We start from the raw sequence: 21,079 nt of genomic DNA on the forward strand, positions 1-21,079 counted from the left end.
TGGTGGGGGAGGGGGAGCAGAAGATGGGGAAGGGACACGATGGTTTTTCTACAGCTGACTTAGTGGGGCTCTGAAACCCAGGGAAACTGTTACTAATCCAGAGCGACCCAGCATCATGGGGGTGGTGTGGATGTTAGGATTTTTCATTTAGGCTTGGATGTCACTGGCCAGGACTGCCTCTGCTTTGTTTCTGGGGCTCAGAGACTGTGTATGTGAGTGTGGGTGTGTAGTAGTAGCAGTAGTAATTGGACTGAGTGATTGCCTCAGTTCATCTGAAAATGGTACCTGTGTCTTGAGTCATCATGGGGAATGGATGAGTTTATACGTGAAATACATTTAGAAGGGCAACCGGCACAGTCAGTAAAAGTTGACTGTTATTATATGAGGCTACACCAGCAGAAAAAGGGGAGGGAGCATCTTGCCAGTGGAGGGTCCTCCAGTCCCCTGTGCTGGGTGGGACCTAGCGAGCCCGCCCACCTGGCTTGGTAAAGAAGGGTCACCGGCATTGCAGAGGGGTGAGCCAGCACTCATCCACGTGGCCAGACCCTCTGGTGGGGCCCAGGATCTCACAGGACACTGTCAGCTCACTCTCCTGAGCCCTCCTCCCCCTTCCTCCTGCCAGGGCTCAAGGCAGGGCACGCGGCACGCAGGCTCTCCCAGCAACAGCCAGCCAGCGGGGAGGATGGGCTCTTGCTCCCCCTTGCACCCCCAGTGCTCCTCCCCCAAGCCTGGAAAATACCACCATCCATGCTCTCCTGGCTCAGTAATTTTCCAACTGACCTGGAATTCCTCCTGACTGCTGCCCTCTTTTCTGGGGCAAGACGGACACCAGCTCAGGGACTCAGGACTCCACCCGATCTCTCTGCTGGCCACAAATGGGTGAGTCAAAGGCTTTGGAAAGCGATTGTGGCCCTGGAGGGTCACCTGCTGGGAGGCTGGGGGAGGGGTAAGTGTGCCCAGAGAACAACTTATTCAGTGATCCAGAAAACTGAGTAGATTCTTGTTTTTTCTCCCTCTCCCCTCTCCTGTGCCCACTCTCCTCCCCACCATCACCAGGGCTCCACTGTTCCTCTCTCCCTTTGAGACTTCCCATTCTTTTCTGCCTTCAATCAGAGGTTCCTTTAGAGACCCTCTGGCCAACTCCTTCTTACCCAGGCTCAGAATATGGGAGGGACTTGTTCCCACATCACACCTGGGTGATGTCAGGGCCAGCCTTGGAGCCCTATGCCCTGGTACTGGGTCCATGGCTACAGCCATAGTTGGTCCTCCCCTTCAAAAGCATCTTCCCCCTGATTTTGTAGTATTCAAACCAACAATGCTCATAAATCGGAGTGCTCTCCCCTCCATGGAGGAAGAAAGACACAAAGGGGCCCCCACCCCAAGGGCAGCCTGGGCCCCCAGTTCTCTCCCACCTGCACAGGTCATCCTGGAAACAGGCATCTTCTGGGACCATGCTCAACAGCTGATATAGGGGACACTTTACTGTCAACATATCCTATCCCCGCCCCCCGCCCCTTTCCCCATACACACTCTTAAACAGAAAAAAAAAAAAAAATCTGAAATCTTTTAACTTCAGGAAGAGGGACTGAATGAGCCATCAGGAAGCTCTTTCTGCTTCCGAGAACAGCAAACAGTAAGAAGAGTAACTTGGGGAGAATGCAAGAAGAATCTCTTGCAAAGGCTGGTCCTGGGTGGGTGGGGTGCGGCTCGGCCCGGGGGACCCGGGACTGGCCGGCATAGCTTGCGCGGGTAATGGCTGCAGACCGGCCGCGGGGAGCGGAGGCGCCCCGGGAAGCCGGGCAGGTTCTACCTAAATGTTTTGGTGGCGAGGGCGAGGGCGAGGGCGAGGGCGCGGCGCACTGCCCTAGGTAATGATAGTCTGGGAGCCACGCGGGGGCTGCCCGTCGCGGTCGCGGCTACAAAGACAGCTCGGAGACCTCCCGCTTTCCTCCCCTGGTGGGTACCGGCCCCACCCCGCCCCCTCCCCGCAGCCCCCCACCTCCGGCCCGCCTCGCCCCGCCCCCTCCGGGCCGCCCCAGCGCGCATGCTCTCTCCCCCCGCCGAGTAACCTGGAGATTTAAAAGCCGCCGGCTGGCGCGCTGGGGGCGGCGAGGGGACGAGCCCGCGCGCGGCGGCCCTCGGTGACAGGCGCCCTCCTCGGCCAGGTAGGGGCGCGCCCGCCCCGCTCCGCGGGAAGGGTCCCGGCGCGGGGAGGGGCGCGGCGCGGCCGGGCTCCTCGGCGGCGCGTGAGTTGCGCCCCCGGGGAGGGGGCGGCGCGGTGGCCGTCCGGCGCCCGCGCGCTGGCCCCGCGAGTCCCGGGGGGTGTGACTGGCTGCAGGCTCCGCGGGCGCGCCCGTCACCCTGCCGCGGGCGGGCTGCGGGGGCCCCCGCGGAGCCGCGCTTTCTCTCTCGCGGAGGCGGGCCGGGCTGGAGGCGCCGGGTCCCCCGCGTCCCCGGCCGGCTGGGCGGCGGGGTGGGCGGAGAGAGGCCCCTCCCCGGAGCCCCGGGTCTGGCCGACGGCGGGCGCACCGGCCGCTCGCTCCGGTGGCCTTCTCCCGCGTCAGAGTTTTCTTTGGAAAGTTGGTTTATTTTCTTCTCTTGTCTCAGCCTCGCCGGAAAGGGGCAGGGTGAGTCACCGGGGCGCGAGCGTCCTGGACCTGGGAGCCGAGGAAGGGGTCGACGGCCGGAACGCCGCGGGGTCCTCGGGCGCGGGCGGCTTGCCTGGGGGCAGTGAGGGGTTATTTGGAAGGGAAAGGGGGCTGAGCCCTTTCGCACGTCAGTCTCGGGGCTTGGCTCCGGGCAGAGAGCTGGGCTGCAGTGTGCGCGCCGTCCTGAGCCTCGGTTATCCGTCAGAAGAGGAGGAAAAAGAAAGGGCGTCCTTATCTTCGCCTACCAGGTTCGAAGGTGCTGAAGATCCTGAGATCAGCCAACAGGTGTGCTGAGGTGGTCCTTGGACACCCGCCACAGTGTCGCAGGGCTCTGGGCTCCCATGGCAGGCCTGCCCGGGAAGGCCCCAGGGAACTGCGGGTACCCTGGGTGAGGACCAGCCCTGCCCCTGGTCCCCTGTGGTCCCCGGCGCTGCATCAGTGTGCGTTGACCTTGCCCTTGACCCCTGAATCGGTGTCTGCCTTCCAGACCGGCACTCTTGACCTGCTCCGCTTCCCGCCCCACCCCCCCAGGGCCACACCTCCCTGTCTTTTTCCCCCAGGGGCCACACTCGAGGGTACGGAAGGGTTTGGCCCCGGTCGGTACCTGGTGCGGACTTGTTCTTCAGCTGTAACACAGACCCCATCCCGGCGAAGCTGCCGTCTGCAGCTGGCTGCAGTCCTAGAGTGACCCTTGCTGGGCTCCCGAAAGCGTTGCTCGGGGGCTTGGTGAGGTCCTGGGCGGCTTCTGACTGCCTTTCCGGGCGCACTTCTGAGTGGGGCAGCCTTGGTGTTGGACGCCCCTGCGTGGAGGCCTGGCGGCAGGCGGGCGTGTGGGGATGGGGAGGGCAGCGCCAGGAAATGTAGGCTGCTGATTGCCCCAGCCTTCCCTATAGAGCAACTTCTTCCAGTGTGAGATTGCAAAGTTATTTGAGATCACAGCCAACAGATGCAGGTCTCATCCTCCCATTCCTCCCTTATCTCCTCTCACCAGGCTTGTCCGAAACCAGGACTCTGTTGTTCTAACTAAAAGTGCTCGGAAAAATGGAACTTGAGTCCACAGGATGAATCTGAAGGTAAAAATACAGCTGTGAGTATAGCTGTGGACGTTCAGGCCCCAATTTAGTGCAGGCTGTTGGGGTGGGAGTTTTCCTGTCTGCTCATGGAGTGATGGAGTGTGTCCCTCCCGGCTCTGAGGTGTCCTGCAGGAGAATGAGGAGCTGCACAGTGATCCTCGGTGGCCACTGAGATACCTCCAGGCCGCTGGGTGCTGGAGGGATGGCATGGGGGCCTCTCTCTCAGCCTGGGCAGGGCTCTGGGGAGAAAAGGGAGAGAGGCAGGATCGTCTTGAGGACTCTGAAAGGCAGATTAAGCTCTCATCAGGACTCCTGGAGCCTGAAACACAGTATCATGGATAACAATCCAGACTATCAGGTGTTTGTATCCTGGCTGCTCCAGGATGAAGGGCAAGTTACATAACATCTTTTAAGTCTCAGTATCCCTGGCTACAAAATGGGGATGACAGTAATAATGAAAGTTCCTCCTCTGTAGCTTTGTTATTTATTAAATAATAATGGAGCAAATATAAATATTTGTACACATGAGTTCAGTTCAGTCTCTCAGTCGTGTCCGACTCTTTGTGACCCCATGAACCACAGCATGCCTGGCCTCCCTGTCCATCACTAACTCCTATATCTAAAATGTAAAAAGCACTCCGGCTTTATTAAGCCATGCATGCAGAGCGCTGGACTGTGTGCCCTGATAGGTAACAAGTGCCCAGTTACAGGTAACTGGTATTAACGATATCCACTGTATGTACACGTGTTCCCTAGCAGACAACAGCACCCACCCTGGGCCTCTGTTCTTGGGTTCTGCTGTAGACTTTGTTTCTTTAGGATCAAGGCCTTCTGGACTCTGGGGAGTCCGTACGACTAGTTAAGAGACTGGGCTCTAGCACTCGGTTGCCTGGATTTGAATTCCGTTTCCTTTATTTATTTAGCTGCACCTGGTCTTGGCTGCGGCATGCAGGATCTCTAGCTGTGGCTTGTGGACTCCGGTTCCCTGACCAGGGACCGAACCTGGGCCTCCTGTATTGGGAGTGCAGAGCCTAGCCACTGGGCCACGAGGGAAGTCCCAGTCTCATTTTCTTTTGCACAAATTAGTTCACATTTCTGTGCCTCAGCTTCCTCCTCTGTAAGATGAGGAAAGCAGTACCTGCCTCGCAGTATTGTGAGGATGATGTAGGTAAAGCTCTGAGCACAGCCGCTGCAAGTAATGTCAGCTGCTATTGTTTTTTAGCAATGGAGGCAGTCCTTGTGGTTCACGCTCAGGAACCAAAGTTTGTTAGCAAGGGAATTACACCGCATACAGCTGTATGTGAGCCGCAAATGGCACTTGCAGTCGAACTTGCCCGGTGCGAGGAACACAGCGGGACTGACGTCCTGGTCTCTTCCCTGTCACTGCTGTGCATGGCTTGTTTTTCAATCAGTCCAGAAACCCCTGCCCTGCCTATTTCCTCAAGTCGGAGGAAAGTGCCATGAAATGGTGAAGGTACAGCGCCTGAAAGGTTAAATGCCTTCTATGCAGAGAAGACTTCTTTTGTTCTGATTTTTAGAGAAACTGTGGGAGAGGAGGGAGTGTTCTGAAGTTGCTGTTCTGCTCTGTCCTCCTGCCCCAGCGCTTGGAACCCTTTGCTTTCTGGTGTCAGGAAGAAAACCCAGCCTGGCTTTCTGTGTGTTAACAGTCTGTGGCCCTGTTTGCTGGATAGCAAGGGTGGAGGCTGGACCAGTTGGTACCAGGCCCAGTGTCTTGAACGCTGATGCCACTTGACTCCCAGCAGCAGGGCTGGAGCATGCAGCTTTGTCCAGTGTATTAAGCGTCCCCGCCTGGGGGCAGGGGCTGGTGACAGCGCCATCCCGGGATGGTCCTGATGGCTGACCAGAACTTCCTGTGTGAGCCTTTTTTTTGCTACATGGTCTGTGTTCCCTCCCCCACGGGAAGAAGTCCACATTTTGCCACTGACCCTGAACGACTTGTGGGCCTTCTTGCTTCCGATGTTGGCGACAAGCCTACCTCACCTGTTGGCCTTGGTTTCTGTGTCTGTATTTAAATGCAGATGATCGTATCCACCTTACAAGGTTACGGTAAAGATTAAATGAGACCATGATATTTAGCAAGGAGCCAGCACAGACCAGGTGCTTGGTATGTTTGTTGGTTTTTCCTTGTTAATTCCGGAGGTCATTCTGTCTAGGAAGCTGGGATGAACCAGCTGGAATGGAGTTTGGAGACCAGCCTCTGGTCTCATAGTCTGCGGTCCTTCAGTCATCAGATTCAGGCCAGAGGAAAGTCTAGGCAGAGAGGATGCCCCCAGGAGCAGTCAGCTGGAGACAGCCGTCATTCCCCAGTGCTTTGTTATGCCCCCCGCCCTTGCCCAAGCATACTTTGAGTTAGCAAATAGTGTTCAAGCTGGGAGTGCCTGACCCATCCCTGGGAGTGTGGCAATCTAGATTCCTGCTCCTGGCTCCTGTGGCTTAGAGCCGAGCACCTTCAGTGTACCTGGACACGCTGGTTGGATCCCATCAGACAGGAATCCTGAATCAGCCTCACCTTTAAGGCCCTTGGTTGAGCACCTTCCTTGACAGGGCCTGAGCAGGGGCTATGCTGCTTGGTTTCTAGGAGCTGAAGGGCTAGTGGGGTGGGAGACAGGGAAGGACTACAAGCCAGGGACCAGGAGGACCATGTCCATCACTCAGTGTCCAGTGTGTGTCGTCAGGGTTTGGGGGAAAGGGGTCCTTGGCAGCAGGAGGTTCAGGTAGTCCTGGGGGACGTGGGGACTTTTGCTGGATAAGATTTAGGTGAAAGGGAGGGGAGGGCCAGGGGAGGTGACTGGAACATGATGGCTGCTTTGAAAATAAAAACAGGCCCAGTGCTGATGAATATCCCACGTCCCGTGATCTGGGGCCTGGTGTTCTTCCCGCCACACTTGAGTGGGAAGGGGCTAAAAGGAGAGGCGGGCGCATATAGAAATCCCAGGCTCCCGCAGCGGTGTTCTGTGGACACTACATTTTTGTGCATAGTTCCTGCCTGCTGACTGTCACGGCTCAGCCTCCTCCAGGAACCCTGGAGAGCACGGAGCGTGCACGCCTGCCCCACCTCAGGGTGCTCTGCCTGCGGTGGGTTATTTCCCAACCCCCAGCCCCTTCACAGCAGGGCTTGCACAGGGGGAGCTCGGTGGTGGTGGGTGGGCAGGCTTTAGTCTCACTGACATTGCTCTGGGGGAGGTGAGGTTGTAATGCATGGAGGCACACTCTCTTCAGGGGTGGGCAAACTCGGGCTCTTTAGCAGCAACAGAAAAACCACCTCTTTCTTGGAGCCCCTCAACCCTGCTCACTGCTAAGGGGACTGTTTTGAAGAACACATCCCTAGGGCTGAGTCCAGCCCAGAGCCCCCTCTGGTAAATGGGGCTGGTCACAGACCCTAGGACCAGTTCCGTTCAGTTCAGTTGCTCAGTCATGTCTGACTCTTTGTGACCCCATGAACCACAGCACACCAGGCCTCCCTGTCCATCACCAACTCCTGGAGTTTACCCAAACCCATGTCCATTGAGTCAGTGATGCCATCCAACCATCTCATCCTCTGTTGTCCCCTTCTCCTCCTGCCCTCAATCTTTGCCAGCATCAGGGTGTTGTCAAATGAGTCAGCTCTTCGCATCAGCTGGCCAAAGTATTGGAGCTTCAGCTTCAACATCAGGGCTGAAAGGGCCTCAGAGACCATTGAATTTGAGATCCGAGGGATGGGACCCAGCACCATGGTCTAACTCCAGGGCCCAGGGCTCTCTGCTCCTTAGTAGGTCTGCCCAGACCTCCGTGCCCTGGTCTCTTTCCTGTATCTGTCACCTTCTGAGGGAGGTCAAGCTCGGTAGGGGGTGGGAGGGTGGTGACAAGGATGTGTATGGCTGGGGAGAGCCGCCTGGTCCGGCTGGCTGGCAGAGTGCAAGTGTGCTGGAGGGAGGCTGGTCAGGTTTCGCTTTGCAGGGGCTGTAGGGAGCAGGGGGAGGGGACTCCCCAGCGGCCTGAGTGTGCCTCGCTCCCCGTTCTCCTGTGTTCCTCTCCCCCACACACCACTACCCCGCCTTGTAGGGAAGTGTTCATTGTGGCCCAAGTAGAGAAAGAATTTAGCTACTCTGCCAGGAACAGAGTCCAGCTCTGGGAGGGAGGAGGGGAGAGGTCAGTTCTGCCCCCAGACGGGTTGGTTGCTCGGATCAGTTTCAGGTGACCGCTGACCCTTGGCGCTCTATTGTACTCGAGCAGTATGTAGGCAGGTAAAGGATGGGGTAGGTGTAGCTGGGGCAGCCTTTTCCACCTGGTTCCCCTTGGCTCTCGTTGGTGGAGGGCTAGGACTCCCCCACCAGTGCCATGCGGCATTGTCGGTGGGCACCTGTCTCTGGTGAGCACCCCACCTGGGGCCAGGGGGCCGGTGTGAGATCACATAGCCGTACAGTTGTAAAGAACTTCAGACAGCATCTAGACTAGCACTCATTTTACAGTGTGGAAACAGTCCCAGAGAGGTAGTTCAGGCTACACAGCTGGAAAAGTTGCTGAAACTGAGCTACACTGTCCAGGCTCCTAGTTCCAAGCACCTTCTAGAATTCAAGAATGGTTTGAACTTTCCAGTCAACCGTTTTTACCTGTGCAGCCTTAGGCGTGTTAACCTATTTCTCTGAAACTCCCCTTTCATCCTTGTGAAATAGGAATGTTAAATACTTTGTGGGATTGTGCAAATGGTATGAATGGAGAAGGTACATCCGGTACATGCAGACACCTCCTGGACCGTGAGCAAGTGTCGGCCACTGTGATTATTCTCTGTGGCTCACTGTCCCCTAACTGGAAATGTTTACCCCAGCCTCCATTTCCCTTCGCAGCCTCCAGCACCAGGCGTGTCTGCCCAGTGACCTCTCCTCACCTGCTGGGGCCAGCACCTGGGGAAGCATTTACATTCTTGGCATTCTTCTTGCCTTTGGGGGCCCCTGCAGGAGCCGCGTGGGTGAGGGTGGAAGCCGAGCGGAGACGCAGAGTTGGTCCCCTTGCGACCTCTGCTGCTCCTGTTGGGAATGAGAGGGCCCCTCCCATGTTTCTCCGTAAGGAAGCCCGGTGCTGTAGGAGCCTGCACGTCCGAGCCCTCACACTACTCTGACGGTGGTATTCCTCTTAAGTTTCCTCGCCTGTCAAATGGGTACCCTCTCATCAAGCCATTTGGAAGACTCAAACGCTTGGAAGGGTCCCTGGCATGTAGCAGACCACAGTGTTAGCTGCTGTTGGTCATTGCAGATGAGGAAACTGGGGCTTAGGGAGGTCAGTGGACAAGGTCCCATAGTTACAGTGAGGTGCGGAGTTGGCAGGCGAACCCATGTCAGGCTGACAGTCAAACCTTGGCCACCCTGGAGAACCCACTGGGTTTGGGGATGTCTGGGTTCAGAGAGCTGCCAGCTGACGGAGATGGACTGTCTCGGTGTGGGGGGCGCTTGGTCAAGGTGGTCCCGGGGGATCTTGGGTCGCTGCAGTTTGCAGGAGGGGCGTCTGATCCGCAGGCCCGGGCGCCTGGCATTAGGTGTGTGTCCATTTTGCCCGCCCCCGTGGGGTTGCCAGGTGACTCTGGGAGGCGTGCTCGGCTTAGAGGGGCCCAGGTGAGGGTCGCCGGCCCGCCGCCTCGTGGCTGCGTTGGCCGGGGGAGGTGGGCGGGCTCTGGGCCCCGGGTCCCTTCCCCTCCCCTCCCCCGGCCTCCCCCGCACTTGTGTGTCTCAGAGCCGGGCAGGGGCTCTCAGACGCGCAACAAAAGCGGCTTCCCTCCGCGGGGCTGCCACCTGTTGGGTTTTCACACGTCGGGGAATGGGGGAAGGGAGCCGCTGCCCTTTTCCCAGTGTCTGCGGCCGCCCCCCGCCCGGGGACTGGGGGTCTCTCTGCCGCCCAGCGTGGCGGGGCCCAGGGGCGGGGCGGGGGCCTCAGCAGCTGGAAGGGGCCCGAGCGGGCAGGGCCGGGGCGGCAGCCAGGGGGAGTTTGACGGATTACTCTGCGGCCGAGAGGTCTCTCCCTAATCCCCCTTTGTGTCCCGGCCCGCAGCCCCGCGCTCGCTCTGACAAGCTGCTAAGCAGAAGGCTTCCCGTCCGAGCGAAGAAAAGGCGGCGCAGCAGGGCGGACGCTAAATCCCCGGCCTGGGCCCGGGGGAGGCTGGGGCTGGGCTGCAGGCTGGTGGGGGAGGGCCTTCTCTCTGCCGCAGCCCCGGGCCTCCCGCTCTCCGGCTGCATTCCGAGTGGGGCTCCCGCACGCCTTGGGGAGCCTGGGGGGTCGTGGGCCTTGGCTTCTTATGCAGATCGCTGTTGCCGGTGGTCGGGCGGGGGTCGGGGAGCAGACCCTTGCTTCCTTGGAAGTACACTTGAGCCCGGAGAACGCAGGCTGAACGTGGGCTGGAAGGCGTGGGAGCTGCATGGAGCCTTGTCAGGCGTCCCCTTCTCCCTGGCCCAGGCAGGCGGAATTCCCACAGCCCAGTGGCCCAGGCAGGGGGGTCTGTCATGGTGGAGAGCTTGCCACCTCACAGGCGTGTTCATCTCCCATCACCTGTCTGGCCAGCACAAGCTTTCTGGGCTGTCCTAAGGCTCCTGTGGAGCTGCTGCAAGAACAGAGCTCATTTTGGGGGTGCAGGGGGCTAGGTGTTATGAGGTAGGACCAAGGACACTGGCCCCCTGGGACTCAGGCAAGGAGCTGGGTAGCCCCCCCCCCCCCGCCAAGGAGGTTTTGGTGAACTTCCAGAGCTATTCTCTGCCCCCGACCCTAGAGGATCTGAGAGATGGCAACTTTGGGGTGCGGCTCTGGGGTCTAGGCTGGTGTGGAGGAAACCAGAGTCCCCTGTCCCGTGCAGCCTCGGGGCGCTACCTGTGGGGTCCTCCGCACCTGCAGCCCCAGCCTGGGCTGGGGGTCTTGGGGAGCTTGGCCCGGAGTGACCCCACCCCTTTCTGCCCCTGAGTCAGTGTTCCTCAAGGGGCCTACCCCTCCCTGTTTCCTTCTCTGCGAGGAGGGGCTCCCTGGCCTCGTGAGAAAGACCGTGGCCTGTGTGAGCCTGCAGGGAGGGCGCGGGGCACGGGGCTCTGGGGTCAGGCCGGGGCTGGGGCCCTTTGATGCCTGGGCGGGTGTGGGGGCTTGCGCCCGCATAAAGAGGCCACAGAGCTGCCCCCAGCCCTCTGCCTCTGTCGTCTGCAGGGGCCGCCTGCTACCCCAGCCCCACCTCGCCGGAGGGGTGGCAGGAGCCCCTTTGAACGGCCTCAAAGGCCTCTTTATGCGTCCCTCGACACTCCCTTCCTGCAGGGGCCTTTGCCCGGCCTCCTCCAGCCCTCTGAGTTTGGAGAAAATGTTCAGGCCAAGGCTCGCTCCTGTTGCTCAGTTGCATTTCCCGTACTCCCTGCCGCGGTCTGACCTGAGATGGGGCGAGGGGGACAGGGCCCCCTCCAGCCCTGGAGCGTCTGCCCTCCGCTCAGCACCCCTGGCTGAGCCCTCAGGAGCCGCCCTCTGGGGGTTGGGCTGGCGTCTCCTTGGGGCGTCTGGGCGTGGGGGCAGCACTTAGGTCCTGCCCGTCCCTTCCACCCCCCACCCCGGGCTGGTGTCAGTGAGTTACTCTTTAGATAAACGTTTCCCAGCCCCTTCTCACGCTGGGGTGGGTGCTGGAAAGCTGCAGCGGAGCCTATAGTCCGCTCTGGGGGTGTTGCACCCGGAGTTTTTGGGTATCTGGAGCTGGGCAGGTAGAATGCAGGTTCACCCTCCGTCTCTCTGGGCTTGAGCTCTGCTCCCCCAGAGGGGAGGGAAGATGGCCCAGGGCAGAGCTCCCTAAGGCTTTCCAGAAGTCTTGGGGTTCCTTCAGCTTCCTTGCTGTCCCGTCATCCGGGATCTGGAAGGAGAGGGGGAGATAGTTGGACCTCGAGAGGGACTTGCCCTCCTAGAGGTCTTCCGTTCCTGTCCACAGGGTCAGCCCCCTTTCCCTCATCTTCCCGCCCCCTCTCCACCAGCTGAGCCCCTCTGGTTGGGCTCCAGGAGCCGTGGGGAGGAGGATCTGAGTCTGAAGCATCTCTAGGGCTGGAGGGTGGAGGCGCGGAGTGGATGCTGCTGCCCTGCCTGTGTCCCTGAGGATGCAGGGGGCTCTGAAAGCAGGGGGACCCAGCGGGAGTTGTCAGCTTCAAGCTTTAGGGAGAGGTGTTCCCTGGGATGCAGATGGGAGTGGGAGGCAGGAAGGTGGGGACAGACCGCTTCCTGGTCCCTTGTCTGTCCGAGCCTGGGCCCTGGGCTCCTCTGTGTCTAGAAGGCCCTGGAAGGACCACTGGTGACTTGAGTTGGTGCTGTGGGGGTCCTCCTCTTGTTTCCTCCTCCTGAGGGCTGGGGTGGGGCGAAACAGGGGAGGCCGGGGCACTGCGGGACGGTAAGGAAAAGAAAGGGGGACTTTGGAAGGGAGGGTGTTCTCATGGGCTGGGCGTCTCTCGGGCAGTTCCGGGCTGGGGAGAGTCTGGGGTGGCAGGAGGGAGGGAGGCCGGGCTCAGCACCCTGAGAGCAGGGCTGTGCAGAGCAGGCCGGCCCGCCCACCTCCTCCAGGGATCCCTCAGCTGGCCCAGGCCCTGGTCCTGGGTACAGCACCTCTGGAGGGTGCAGAGAGGAGCCCGGCATGGGAAGGATTTCATCCTCCTCAGTCCTGGCTGTGGGGAGCTGGACTGAAGGGAGGGAGGGAGGTGTGGGGGGGGTGCTTGATGGTGCTGGAGAGCTGCAATTTATTCTAAACAATCGGGGCAAACCAGGGTTTGGGCATGGGTGCCGGATGTGGGCAAGGCTGGGTCTGATAAAGTCTCTGTTTGCCCAGGGAGGACCTGGTCCCTTAAAGCCCAGGGCAGGGGAGTCCCCAGGGTGGGGAATGGAAGGGGCTGGAAGCCTTTAGACCTGAACACTCCCTGCAGGTCAGACAGCACTGCCCCTGCTCTCCTCCTGGGGTTGCCATGGCAGTGCAGGACTGCACCCCAGCTAAGGGTGTTATCCGGTCCCCCAGCCCGCTTTCGCGACCACGCGGGGCAGTGTTTTACGCGTCTCCCATGCCACCCCGTGGCAGTCCGTGGCTCTCTGATGGTCTGGGTCTGAGTGGATCTTGGAGGGGGAGGCTGCTGGTTGTCCAGCCTTGTGTGAAGTCCCTTTCTTCCTGGGCTACAAGCTGCACAACCCCAACAGGCAGTGACGGGATGGACACTTCTTAGCCAGGACTGACGGCGTCTGATTTCTCTGTGGTGCAGCGCAGACAGCACCTATAACATGCTTTGTAAGGCACAGGCCCTGTGGGGCCTCGAGATGTTAGATAAGGAAGCAGAAGCACCAAGTTAGAAGATGTTGAGATGGGAATAGGGCCCCGAGGGCTGAGGGTGCTTCGGGAGTGCTCTCGGGCGGGGCGGGCTGGAGCCAGGCTCTCGGCGGGGACCTTGCACAGCAGGGCATGAGGCTCTGTCCACCCGTCCACCCACTGTGGGACGACAGGTGAGGGGACTGGGCCCCCGTCTGCCTTCTCTGCGCAGCTGACTTGGTTTTCCCTCTCTTGTGGTCACTTGTAAACAGAGTGGACTGCAGGGGGTGCCGTGGTCAGGAAGCAAGACCTAAAGGCCCACTGCCCGAGGGGTTGGAGACCAGGGTGGGTGCTTCCCTGCTGGTATTGCTGAGCAGAAGGCCCGACGGGAAGGGCTGTGGGGATTTCTGGGCCAAGAGCGGAGCCACCCCGGGGTCACTAGCATCATCACAGCGGCTGCCAGGTGGCGAGGCTGGGACCTGGGACCAGCCGCCAGTCCCCGGATAGTTGGGCAGCTCAAGTGGGATGCTTCTTCCCCGTGGCCTCTGAGCGTGGAGAGGAACTCAGGAGGGGTTTTCAGGCTGAGGTTCTTCCAGGCGAGTGCTTTTCAAATGGTTTCAATGACAGGCTCAAACCCAACCCAAGAAGCCACAGCCTTTTCTATTCCCCTTGTCCTCCTCCTTGGGGTGGCAGCTTGGTGCAGCTTGGCTTGTGGCCAGGCAATGTGAAATAGGAAGTGTGACTCTTAACAAAGGGGAATTGAACAGCCCAGCTTTGGGAAGTGGAGAGAGAAAAACAAACCGGGCCTCGCAGAGGGTCTCCAGGGGCACCTTGATTGCAGTGCCCAGGGAACTGGGAATTCAGCTGGTTTGACTTTTTTTCCCCCGCCCTTCTATACTAGGAAACAAGGGCAGTTGCAAAGGTATTTCAAAACAGAGAATTACTAACATCTAGTAGCCTCTGGAGTGTACTGAGGTTTAAAAACCATGTTTACCTTATTAATTAGGTCAACCTTAGGCTAATATGAACATGCACTTCCTGCCTGCACGGCAGGGGGTGGCTCCTGGGTGGCAGGGCCACGCCACCAGCCCGGGAGGGAGCCAGATTCAGAGTTCAGAGCGAGTCCCGAGCTTGGGTTCCTGGAACTTACTGCTCTGTGTGTGACTGTCCCTGCCGTTTTAGGATCTGAGCGTTGACATCTGTGCCCACTGAGGCCCCCCACGATGATAGGCGGTTAGCATGGCTGAGAAACCAGACCTGCAGAGAGGGCCCGCAGAAGTGGGTTTCCGGCTGAGTCCTCGGCAGTCAGTGGCAGCCAGGAGGAGAGGCCTCAGCATCCGCAGCGAGGCAGAGACGGAGCCGTTCTGGAGTGCGTGAACGGGCCGGAGCCCCACCCTCCTGGTCCGGCATGGTCCAGAGGCTGTGGGCAAGCCGCCTGCTGCGGCATCGGAAGGCCCAGCTCCTGCTGGTCAACCTGCTGACCTTCGGCCTGGAGGTGTGCCTGGCGGCAGGCATCACCTACGTGCCGCCCCTGCTGCTGGAAGTGGGGGTGGAGGAGAAGTTCATGACCATGGTGCTGGGTGAGTCACCGTGTCCTCGTCCCCTCCTGCTCCAGAGACCTCCCGGGGAAGGAAGGCACCAGTGCCTCTGCCCAGAAGGCGCCTGCTGCCCCTGAACCAGGGGGTCAGTGCTGCTGAGCAGTGGGCTGACCCTGCGCCGAGGGCTCCAAGAGAGAGAGGAGGACAGGGCTGTTCCCTGGTTACCTCTGTGTCCCAGGCCCCTACACCCGTACAGCCCCCGGAGACATGGAGAAAGTGCCCTTTGCAGTTCAAACCTGTGGCCTCATCCAAGTCCTGCAGTAACGCTTTGAGGTTACCCATTTCACAGAGAAGATGGTGGAGGCTAATGAGAGGTTAGGTGACTTAGCCCGGCTGTGCTGCTAACTTCGATACTGATAAGCTGGGTTGGGGTTCCCCCCGCTCCGCCGCAAGGGCTCTTTCTGGCCCCCAGGGCAGGGGCTGGGCTCCTGACTGGAGACGAATTCTTCGAAAGCCACAGAAGGCAAATGGTCACCATCGTTTGGTGGTGACCAAGCAAACGGTCACTTTCCTCACTCCCAGGAAGAGGGGTCTGTCAGGATGACAGGGTCAGGGTCAGCCTGCCTGTTGAAACCCTGCCTCCCGCCCTCCCTGGCTCTGTGCCCATGCAGCTTATCACTGACCGGCTGCTTCATGCCTCAGTTTCCCCATCTTAACATGGGGCGTTAGTGATCCCAGTTGTGAGGAGTGCATCAGGGTCCTGTGAAGTGGTCAGCACAGCACCAGTACAGAGTGGGCCTTGCATGCGATGTGGTCACCGCGTCCCTCCTCGAGGAGGGTGGGCCCCATCCGAGCCCCGGCCCTCTGCTCACACTCCTCGCCTTCCTTGCAGGCATTGGTCCCGTGCTGGGTCTGGTCTCGGTCCCGCTGCTTGGCTCAGCCAGTGACCACTGGCGTGGGCGCTACGGCCGCCGGAGGCCCTTCATCTGGGCCCTGTCCCTGGGCGTCCTGCTGAGCCTCTTCCTCATCCCGAGGGCCAGCCGGCTGGCGGGGCTGCTGTGCCCGGACACCAGGCCGCTGGAGCTGGCACTGCTGATCCTGGGCGTGGGGCTGCTGGCCTACTGCGGGCAGCTGTGCTTCACGCCCCTGGAGGCCCTGCTCTCCGACCTCTTCCGGGACCCAGACCACTGTCGCCAGGCCTTCTCCGTCTACGCCTTCATGATCGGCCTGGGCGGCTGCCTGGGCTACCTCCTGCCCGCCATCAACTGGGACGCCAGCGCCCTGGCGCCCTACCTGGGCACCCAGGAGGAGTGCCTCTTTGGCCTGCTCGCGCTCATCTTCCTCACCTGCGTGGCGGCCACGGCGTTTGTGGCCGAGGAGGCGGCCCTGGGCCCCGCCGAGCCTGCGGAAGGGCTCTCCGCCCCCTCGGTGCCGCCCTGCTGCCCGTGCCGTGCCCGCCTGACCCTGTGGAGCCTGGGCGCCCTCTGTCCTCGGCTGCGCCGGCTCTGTTGCCGCATGCCCCGCGCCCTGCGCCGGCTCTTCATGGCGGAGCTGTGCAGCTGGATGGCGTTCATGACGTTCACGTTATTTTACACGGACTTTGTGGGCGAGGGGCTGTACCAGGGCGTGCCCGGGGCCGAGCCAGGCACGGAGGCCCGCAGACACTATGACGAAGGTAAGGCCGTGGCTGTGCCCGGGGGGCTGCTGTGGGAGCTGCCCTCCTGGGTGTTCGGGCGTGGGGAGACACCCACAGCCTGCACATCTGGGCCCCGATTTCCCCATATGGCAAATGGGCCAGTGTGCAGGCTGTGTGTGCAGTTGCTCAGGAGAAGAGCGGCAGGTTGGCTGCAACCTCAGTGGAGCCTCAGGCTGTTTGTAAAGTTTTGGTCAGTCATTGCCCCAACCTGGTGGAAGGAGAGGCTGAGCTTATTTCAGGTCTGGAGGCCAGGCCAAGCTCTGCCTGGCCCCACGTTCTGTGTGCCCTCTGCTCCGCCGCTGCCGTGGCCAGCCTCTTCCAGCTCAGGCGTCCCAAACTCTTCCTTTGGAGCCTCTGGCGGGCTGTCTGGGCCCCCTCCTGGAAGCTGAGCGCTCCGAGCCCTTACAGCGTCTTCCTCAGCCCTTGGCCAGTGGCTGTGATCACTTTCCCCACCCTGGACTCCCGCTGCTCGGGGTGGGTGCGGGGTGCTGGGCGCGGGTTTGGCAATAGCGGGTCTTGGGCTCAGGCGGCGGTGCTCCTGGTTCCGAGTGCTCTCGCCCCACCCCGTCTCATGGCCTCTCCCCCTCCACCCCAGGCGTCCGGATGGGCAGCCTGGGGCTGTTCCTGCAGTGTGCCATCTCCCTGCTCTTCTCCCTGGTCATGGACCGGCTGGTGCAGCGGTTCGGCACCCGGGCGGTCTACCTGGCCAGCGTGGTGGCCTTCCCCGTGGCGGCCGGCGCCACGTGCCTGTCCCGCAGCCTGGCGGTGGTGACTGCCTCGGCTGCCCTCACCGGCGTCACCTTCTCTGCCCTGCAGATCCTGCCCTACACGCTCGCCTCCCTCTACCACCGCGAGAAGCAGGTACTCAGCGGAGCCGGGGGCGGGGAGGGGTGGCCGACCCGGCCAGGGCCAGGGTCTGGCCGGAGAAGCTGGAGGAGGAATTCTTTGACGGGAGAGGAAGCCTGTTGTGGTCCCAGGGCCAGAGACTTGGGCTGCGGAAGGAGGGTGTAGATTAGATTCTGGGAATGACTTCCTGATGTCAGGATTATAAAGCCTTTAAAGTGGATGATTGCAGGAAATGTGAAATCCTCTGGAAATCCTGAAGAAGCAGGCTAGCTGAAGTCCTCAGTCTGGGCTGCGGTGTTCTGTGCAGAAGCAGGGGGCTGGATCAGATGACCTCTGGGGCATCTAGTTTTCACAGCCTGTGAGTGGGAAAGGCCTGGTGTGGGCCTTGTTCAGGGAGGGACCTGGTGACTGACCTTGCTCTCGTCTCAGACGGGGAAGGCTCCAGACTCCTCCCTCCCCTCTTTCAGTTTATCTTCCTTTTCTGTTTCTAGTGTCTCTTTTCCTGCCTCCCTCCTTTGCCTGGTCCCCTTCCCCCGCCCCCACAGCAGATCTTGGAGCCTGAAGCCCCTGCCGCCGCTGGCCTGGGCGCTGTGTAAGTCGGGGGCCTCCTTCCTGCTTAGCCCCCTTCTAAGCAGTCTCTCCAGGGGCCTCCTCCTGTGGGAACCTTCTGACCCAGACTGTGGTCACCTTTGTTGCCTCCACCAGCCTCACTGGGCTGCAGCCCTGTTGCAGAGTTCTGTCCAGGGGTGTCCCAAGAAAAAGGAGACTCAGCCTGCCTTCATAGGGCTTCCAGACTGTAGCGGAGACATGTTCTGCCCCTTGCAGGACAGGAGCGAGGTGGCAGAGAAACACCTAGCTGGGGGGCGTGTTAACCGAACTGGTAGCAGCAGAGGTGGGCGTTGGGTGGGGGAACCTGACCCCTGCGGCCCCTGTGGGCGGGCTGATGACCTTTATCATCCTCCAGTCTCTCCTGCGCTGACTGGGGGCTCAGGCTGGTGTCCCGAGGCCAGGCTTGGGCACGTGCCAGGGAATGTGCTGGCGTTGGTCTTCCCCTCGACTGGGGAGCACATCTGTCCCCAGGGTAGGGCGGCCGACCGGGCCGGGGTCCCGGGCACAGTTGGCCCCGTGCTGCCTGCCCGCCTCCTCCACCTCCTGGCCGCACACGAGCCTTGGCTCTAGCTCAGCTGCGGGCTCCCAGCTCTGATGCAGCCGACCCTGAGAACTCGGTGTTCCAGGCACGCATGGGCCTGGGGTCAGCGGTCAGATGGGCCTTGTCTTCAGATGGGAGGCTCTGGGGCGTCGCGGGCAGGGCAGGAGCAGGCCGTGCTCGTCCCCGCAGACGGTGAGATGGACAGGACGGCTCCCACAGGAGCGCAGCCGGCCGTACGAGCCGCGGTGGGCGTTCCTCGCCTCTTCAGGCTGAGTCTGAGGACCCTGCCTGCCCCGGGCTGGGGCCACAGACCTCACAGTAGGGCAGCCGCTGCAGCCTGGGCCTGAGCGCCGCCTTGCGCGCATCTCTGTTTGGGGGTCGACGGGTTTCCAGTGGCAGGTGGCGGGGGCCGGGAGGAGGCTGGGAGAGAGTGTGCGGTTCGGCGCGGCGGGGCCCTCATCTGTGTTCCTCCGCCCCGTGTCTCTCTGCCCGCCTGTCTTCCTTCTGCTGTCTTTCCTTTTACCTTGGGGCTCTGTTCTCTTTCGAACTGGCAGTACTGAGTTCGTCTGTCATGCTGATTGGACTTCAACATGTGGTTTCAGGGGTCCCCTTCTGGGCTCCCGGCCCCCACTCCCGAGAAGACTCCTCACCGGAGACGCAGACCACGCAGGGGTCTGCCCAGTTCTCTGCCCTGCTCCCGATTTTCATTGAGACCCAATGCCTGGCCTCCTCTCGGCCCCAGGGCCGAGTTCTCGCGGCTGGGGGACCTCGTGTCTGGGTGCTGAGCTGTCCTCGTGGCTGGGAGACCCCGTGTCTGGGTGCTGACCTGTCCCGGTGTGTCCCCCCCTCCCCCAGGTTTTCCTGCCCAAGTACCGAGGAGACGACGGAGGCGGTGCCGGCGAGGACAGCGTGATGACCAGCTTCCTGCCGGGCCCCAAGGCCGCGGCGCCCTTCCCGCACGGACACGGGGGACCTGGCGGCCTGCTGGCAGCCCCGCCCGCTCTCTGCGGGGCCTCCGCCTGCGACGGCTCCGTGCGCGCCGTGGTGGCTGAGCCGCAGGAGGCCAGGGCAGTCCCGGGCCGCGGCATCTGCCTGGACCTGGCCATCCTGGACAGCGCCTTCCTGCTGTCTCAGGTGGCCCCGTCTCTGTTCATGGGCTTCATCGTTCAGCTCAGCCAGTCCGTCACTGCCTACATGGTCTCGGCGGCAGGCCTGGGTCTGGTTGCCATTTACTTTGTCACGCAGGTAGTATTTGACAAGAATGACTTGGCCAAATACTCTGTGTAGGGTGCTCGCCAGGCACGGAGGGCGGAGGGCCTGCCTCCCCGGTCTCGGCTCTCCCTGCCCAGCCTCTTGGGGTCGGGGCTGGCCTTGCCCTTTCTACTGCTGCCAAAGTGGTTGGTGTGGCTCTCCGCTGCCTCCCGGTGGCAGCGAGGTGCTTCTTCCCTCCCAGCTCTAAGCAAATCTTGAGGGCCGGCTGGCTTGGTAGCTCTTCAGAGGGCTTCAGTCTGGACTTAACTTTAAGGGAAGACGGGCGGGGCATTTAAGTAAGTCCATGCACTGGAATGCAGGACTCTGCCGGGGGATCACCCAGGCTCAGGATGGACAGCTAGTGTCCTGGTCAAGATGCACCCAGTGAAGGGACTGGGGTAAATCCCAAATTTGAGTAAATGCAGCCACCTGTTCTGGCACCAAGGGCCTTTATCCGGTAGGCTCTCCCATTGTCGCTCCTGCACGGGTGTTTCTACTGTGAGACTCTGCAGGATTTGCAGGTATGAAAAGGACTTGGGGGAGCACAATCCCGAGGGGCGAAGGCAAGCTGCCCTGCCCTCCAGCACCCCTTCTGCTATTCCCCGTCCCCTACATTTTATTAGGACTTTGCTTGTTGGCCCCTGTGGTGCCATCACAGGGACCCCAGTTTTTAAATATTTAACTTATTTATTTAAGTAGAGGGGGAATCAAGGTGTCTAGGAGTTGGGTAGGATGAGATCCTCGGCGACTAGGTCCCCTGAGATGGTTGGTTATTGGGCTGAGGGTTGCCAGAATCTCCTTCTCCTGGAGGGATTGGTCTGGCCCCCAAACTGCCTAATCCTGAGCTTGCAAGCTCTCCTCATCCCAACTGACAACCCCAGCTCCTGGTACCCGAAGTGGGGAGGGCTGGGGAATGTGAAGGGTGGGGCTCCAGGTCTCAGCCGCCTCCCTAGCACCCCCCACCCCATGACCCTGCCAGCCCCCAAACCCCCACCCCCTCTAGGGCTGGGCTGCCCAAGCCCATCTTTCCCCGCCGCTCCACAGCCCCGTCCTTGGGGCTGTTTTGGGACCAGAAGCACAGAGTGTGGCTCCTTGCGCCTTGATCCGTCTCAGCCCCCAGGGCATATCTGTGCTTGAGGACTCTAGCGCAGAAACTCAGGAGCACCCCCTGCCTGGGCTAAGGAGGTCTTATCTCTCTGGGGGTTTAAGTGCCGTTTGTAATAATGTCACGTCTTATTTATTTAGCGGAGTAAATATTTTATGCTGTATGTGAGCAATCAGAGTATAATGTTTATGGTGATGAAATTAAAGCCTTCTATGTTTCATTGGTCTCTGTCTTTTCTGAGGGACCCGGTTTGGGCAGCGTCAGGTCCCAGCACCACCAGCAGGTGGCGCCATAGACCAGCACTCGTCTGTCTTGCCTGTCGGGTTGCGCTAAGCTGGGACTGGGGAGACCCTCTGGGGGTGAAGGGGAGTAAGGCACAGGGAAGCGGCGCGTTTTCCTTATCACAGGGCTCACAGTGAGGCCAAGAAGATGGAGCAAGCGCCCGTTATCAGCCTCAGCAAGAGGACGCACCTGGCAGACTTGATGGTCTTTGAA

At 60.7% G+C, this 21,079-nt stretch overlaps 1 protein-coding gene across 5 annotated transcripts; it reads left to right on the top strand.

Annotated features, from left to right (window-relative positions):
• The first annotated feature begins 662 nt into the window (after positions 1 to 662).
• On the top strand, positions 663 to 20,804 carry SLC45A3 (solute carrier family 45 member 3). 5 transcript variants are annotated; one of them, XM_043485782.1, is made up of 6 exons: positions 2,103 to 2,165; positions 3,640 to 3,721; positions 14,181 to 14,578; positions 15,429 to 16,211; positions 16,828 to 17,093; positions 19,084 to 20,804. In XM_043485782.1, exons 3-6 carry the CDS (start codon positions 14,407 to 14,409, stop codon positions 19,513 to 19,515), a joined length of 1,653 nt encoding a protein of 550 aa, XP_043341717.1. In that variant the 5' UTR covers positions 2,103 to 2,165; positions 3,640 to 3,721; positions 14,181 to 14,406; the 3' UTR covers positions 19,516 to 20,804. The 5 variants fall into 5 exon arrangements, with proteins under 5 accessions (XP_043341719.1, XP_043341715.1, XP_043341717.1 ...); XM_043485781.1 differs by lacking the exon at positions 2,103 to 2,165 and adding an exon at positions 2,674 to 3,036; XM_043485784.1 differs by lacking the exons at positions 2,103 to 2,165; positions 3,640 to 3,721 and adding an exon at positions 663 to 879.
• The last annotated feature ends 275 nt before the right edge of the window (positions 20,805 to 21,079 follow it).

This window comes from Cervus canadensis, chromosome 13, assembly GCF_019320065.1.
Source record: "Cervus canadensis isolate Bull #8, Minnesota chromosome 13, ASM1932006v1, whole genome shotgun sequence".
NCBI lineage: Eukaryota > Metazoa > Chordata > Mammalia > Artiodactyla > Cervidae > Cervus > Cervus canadensis.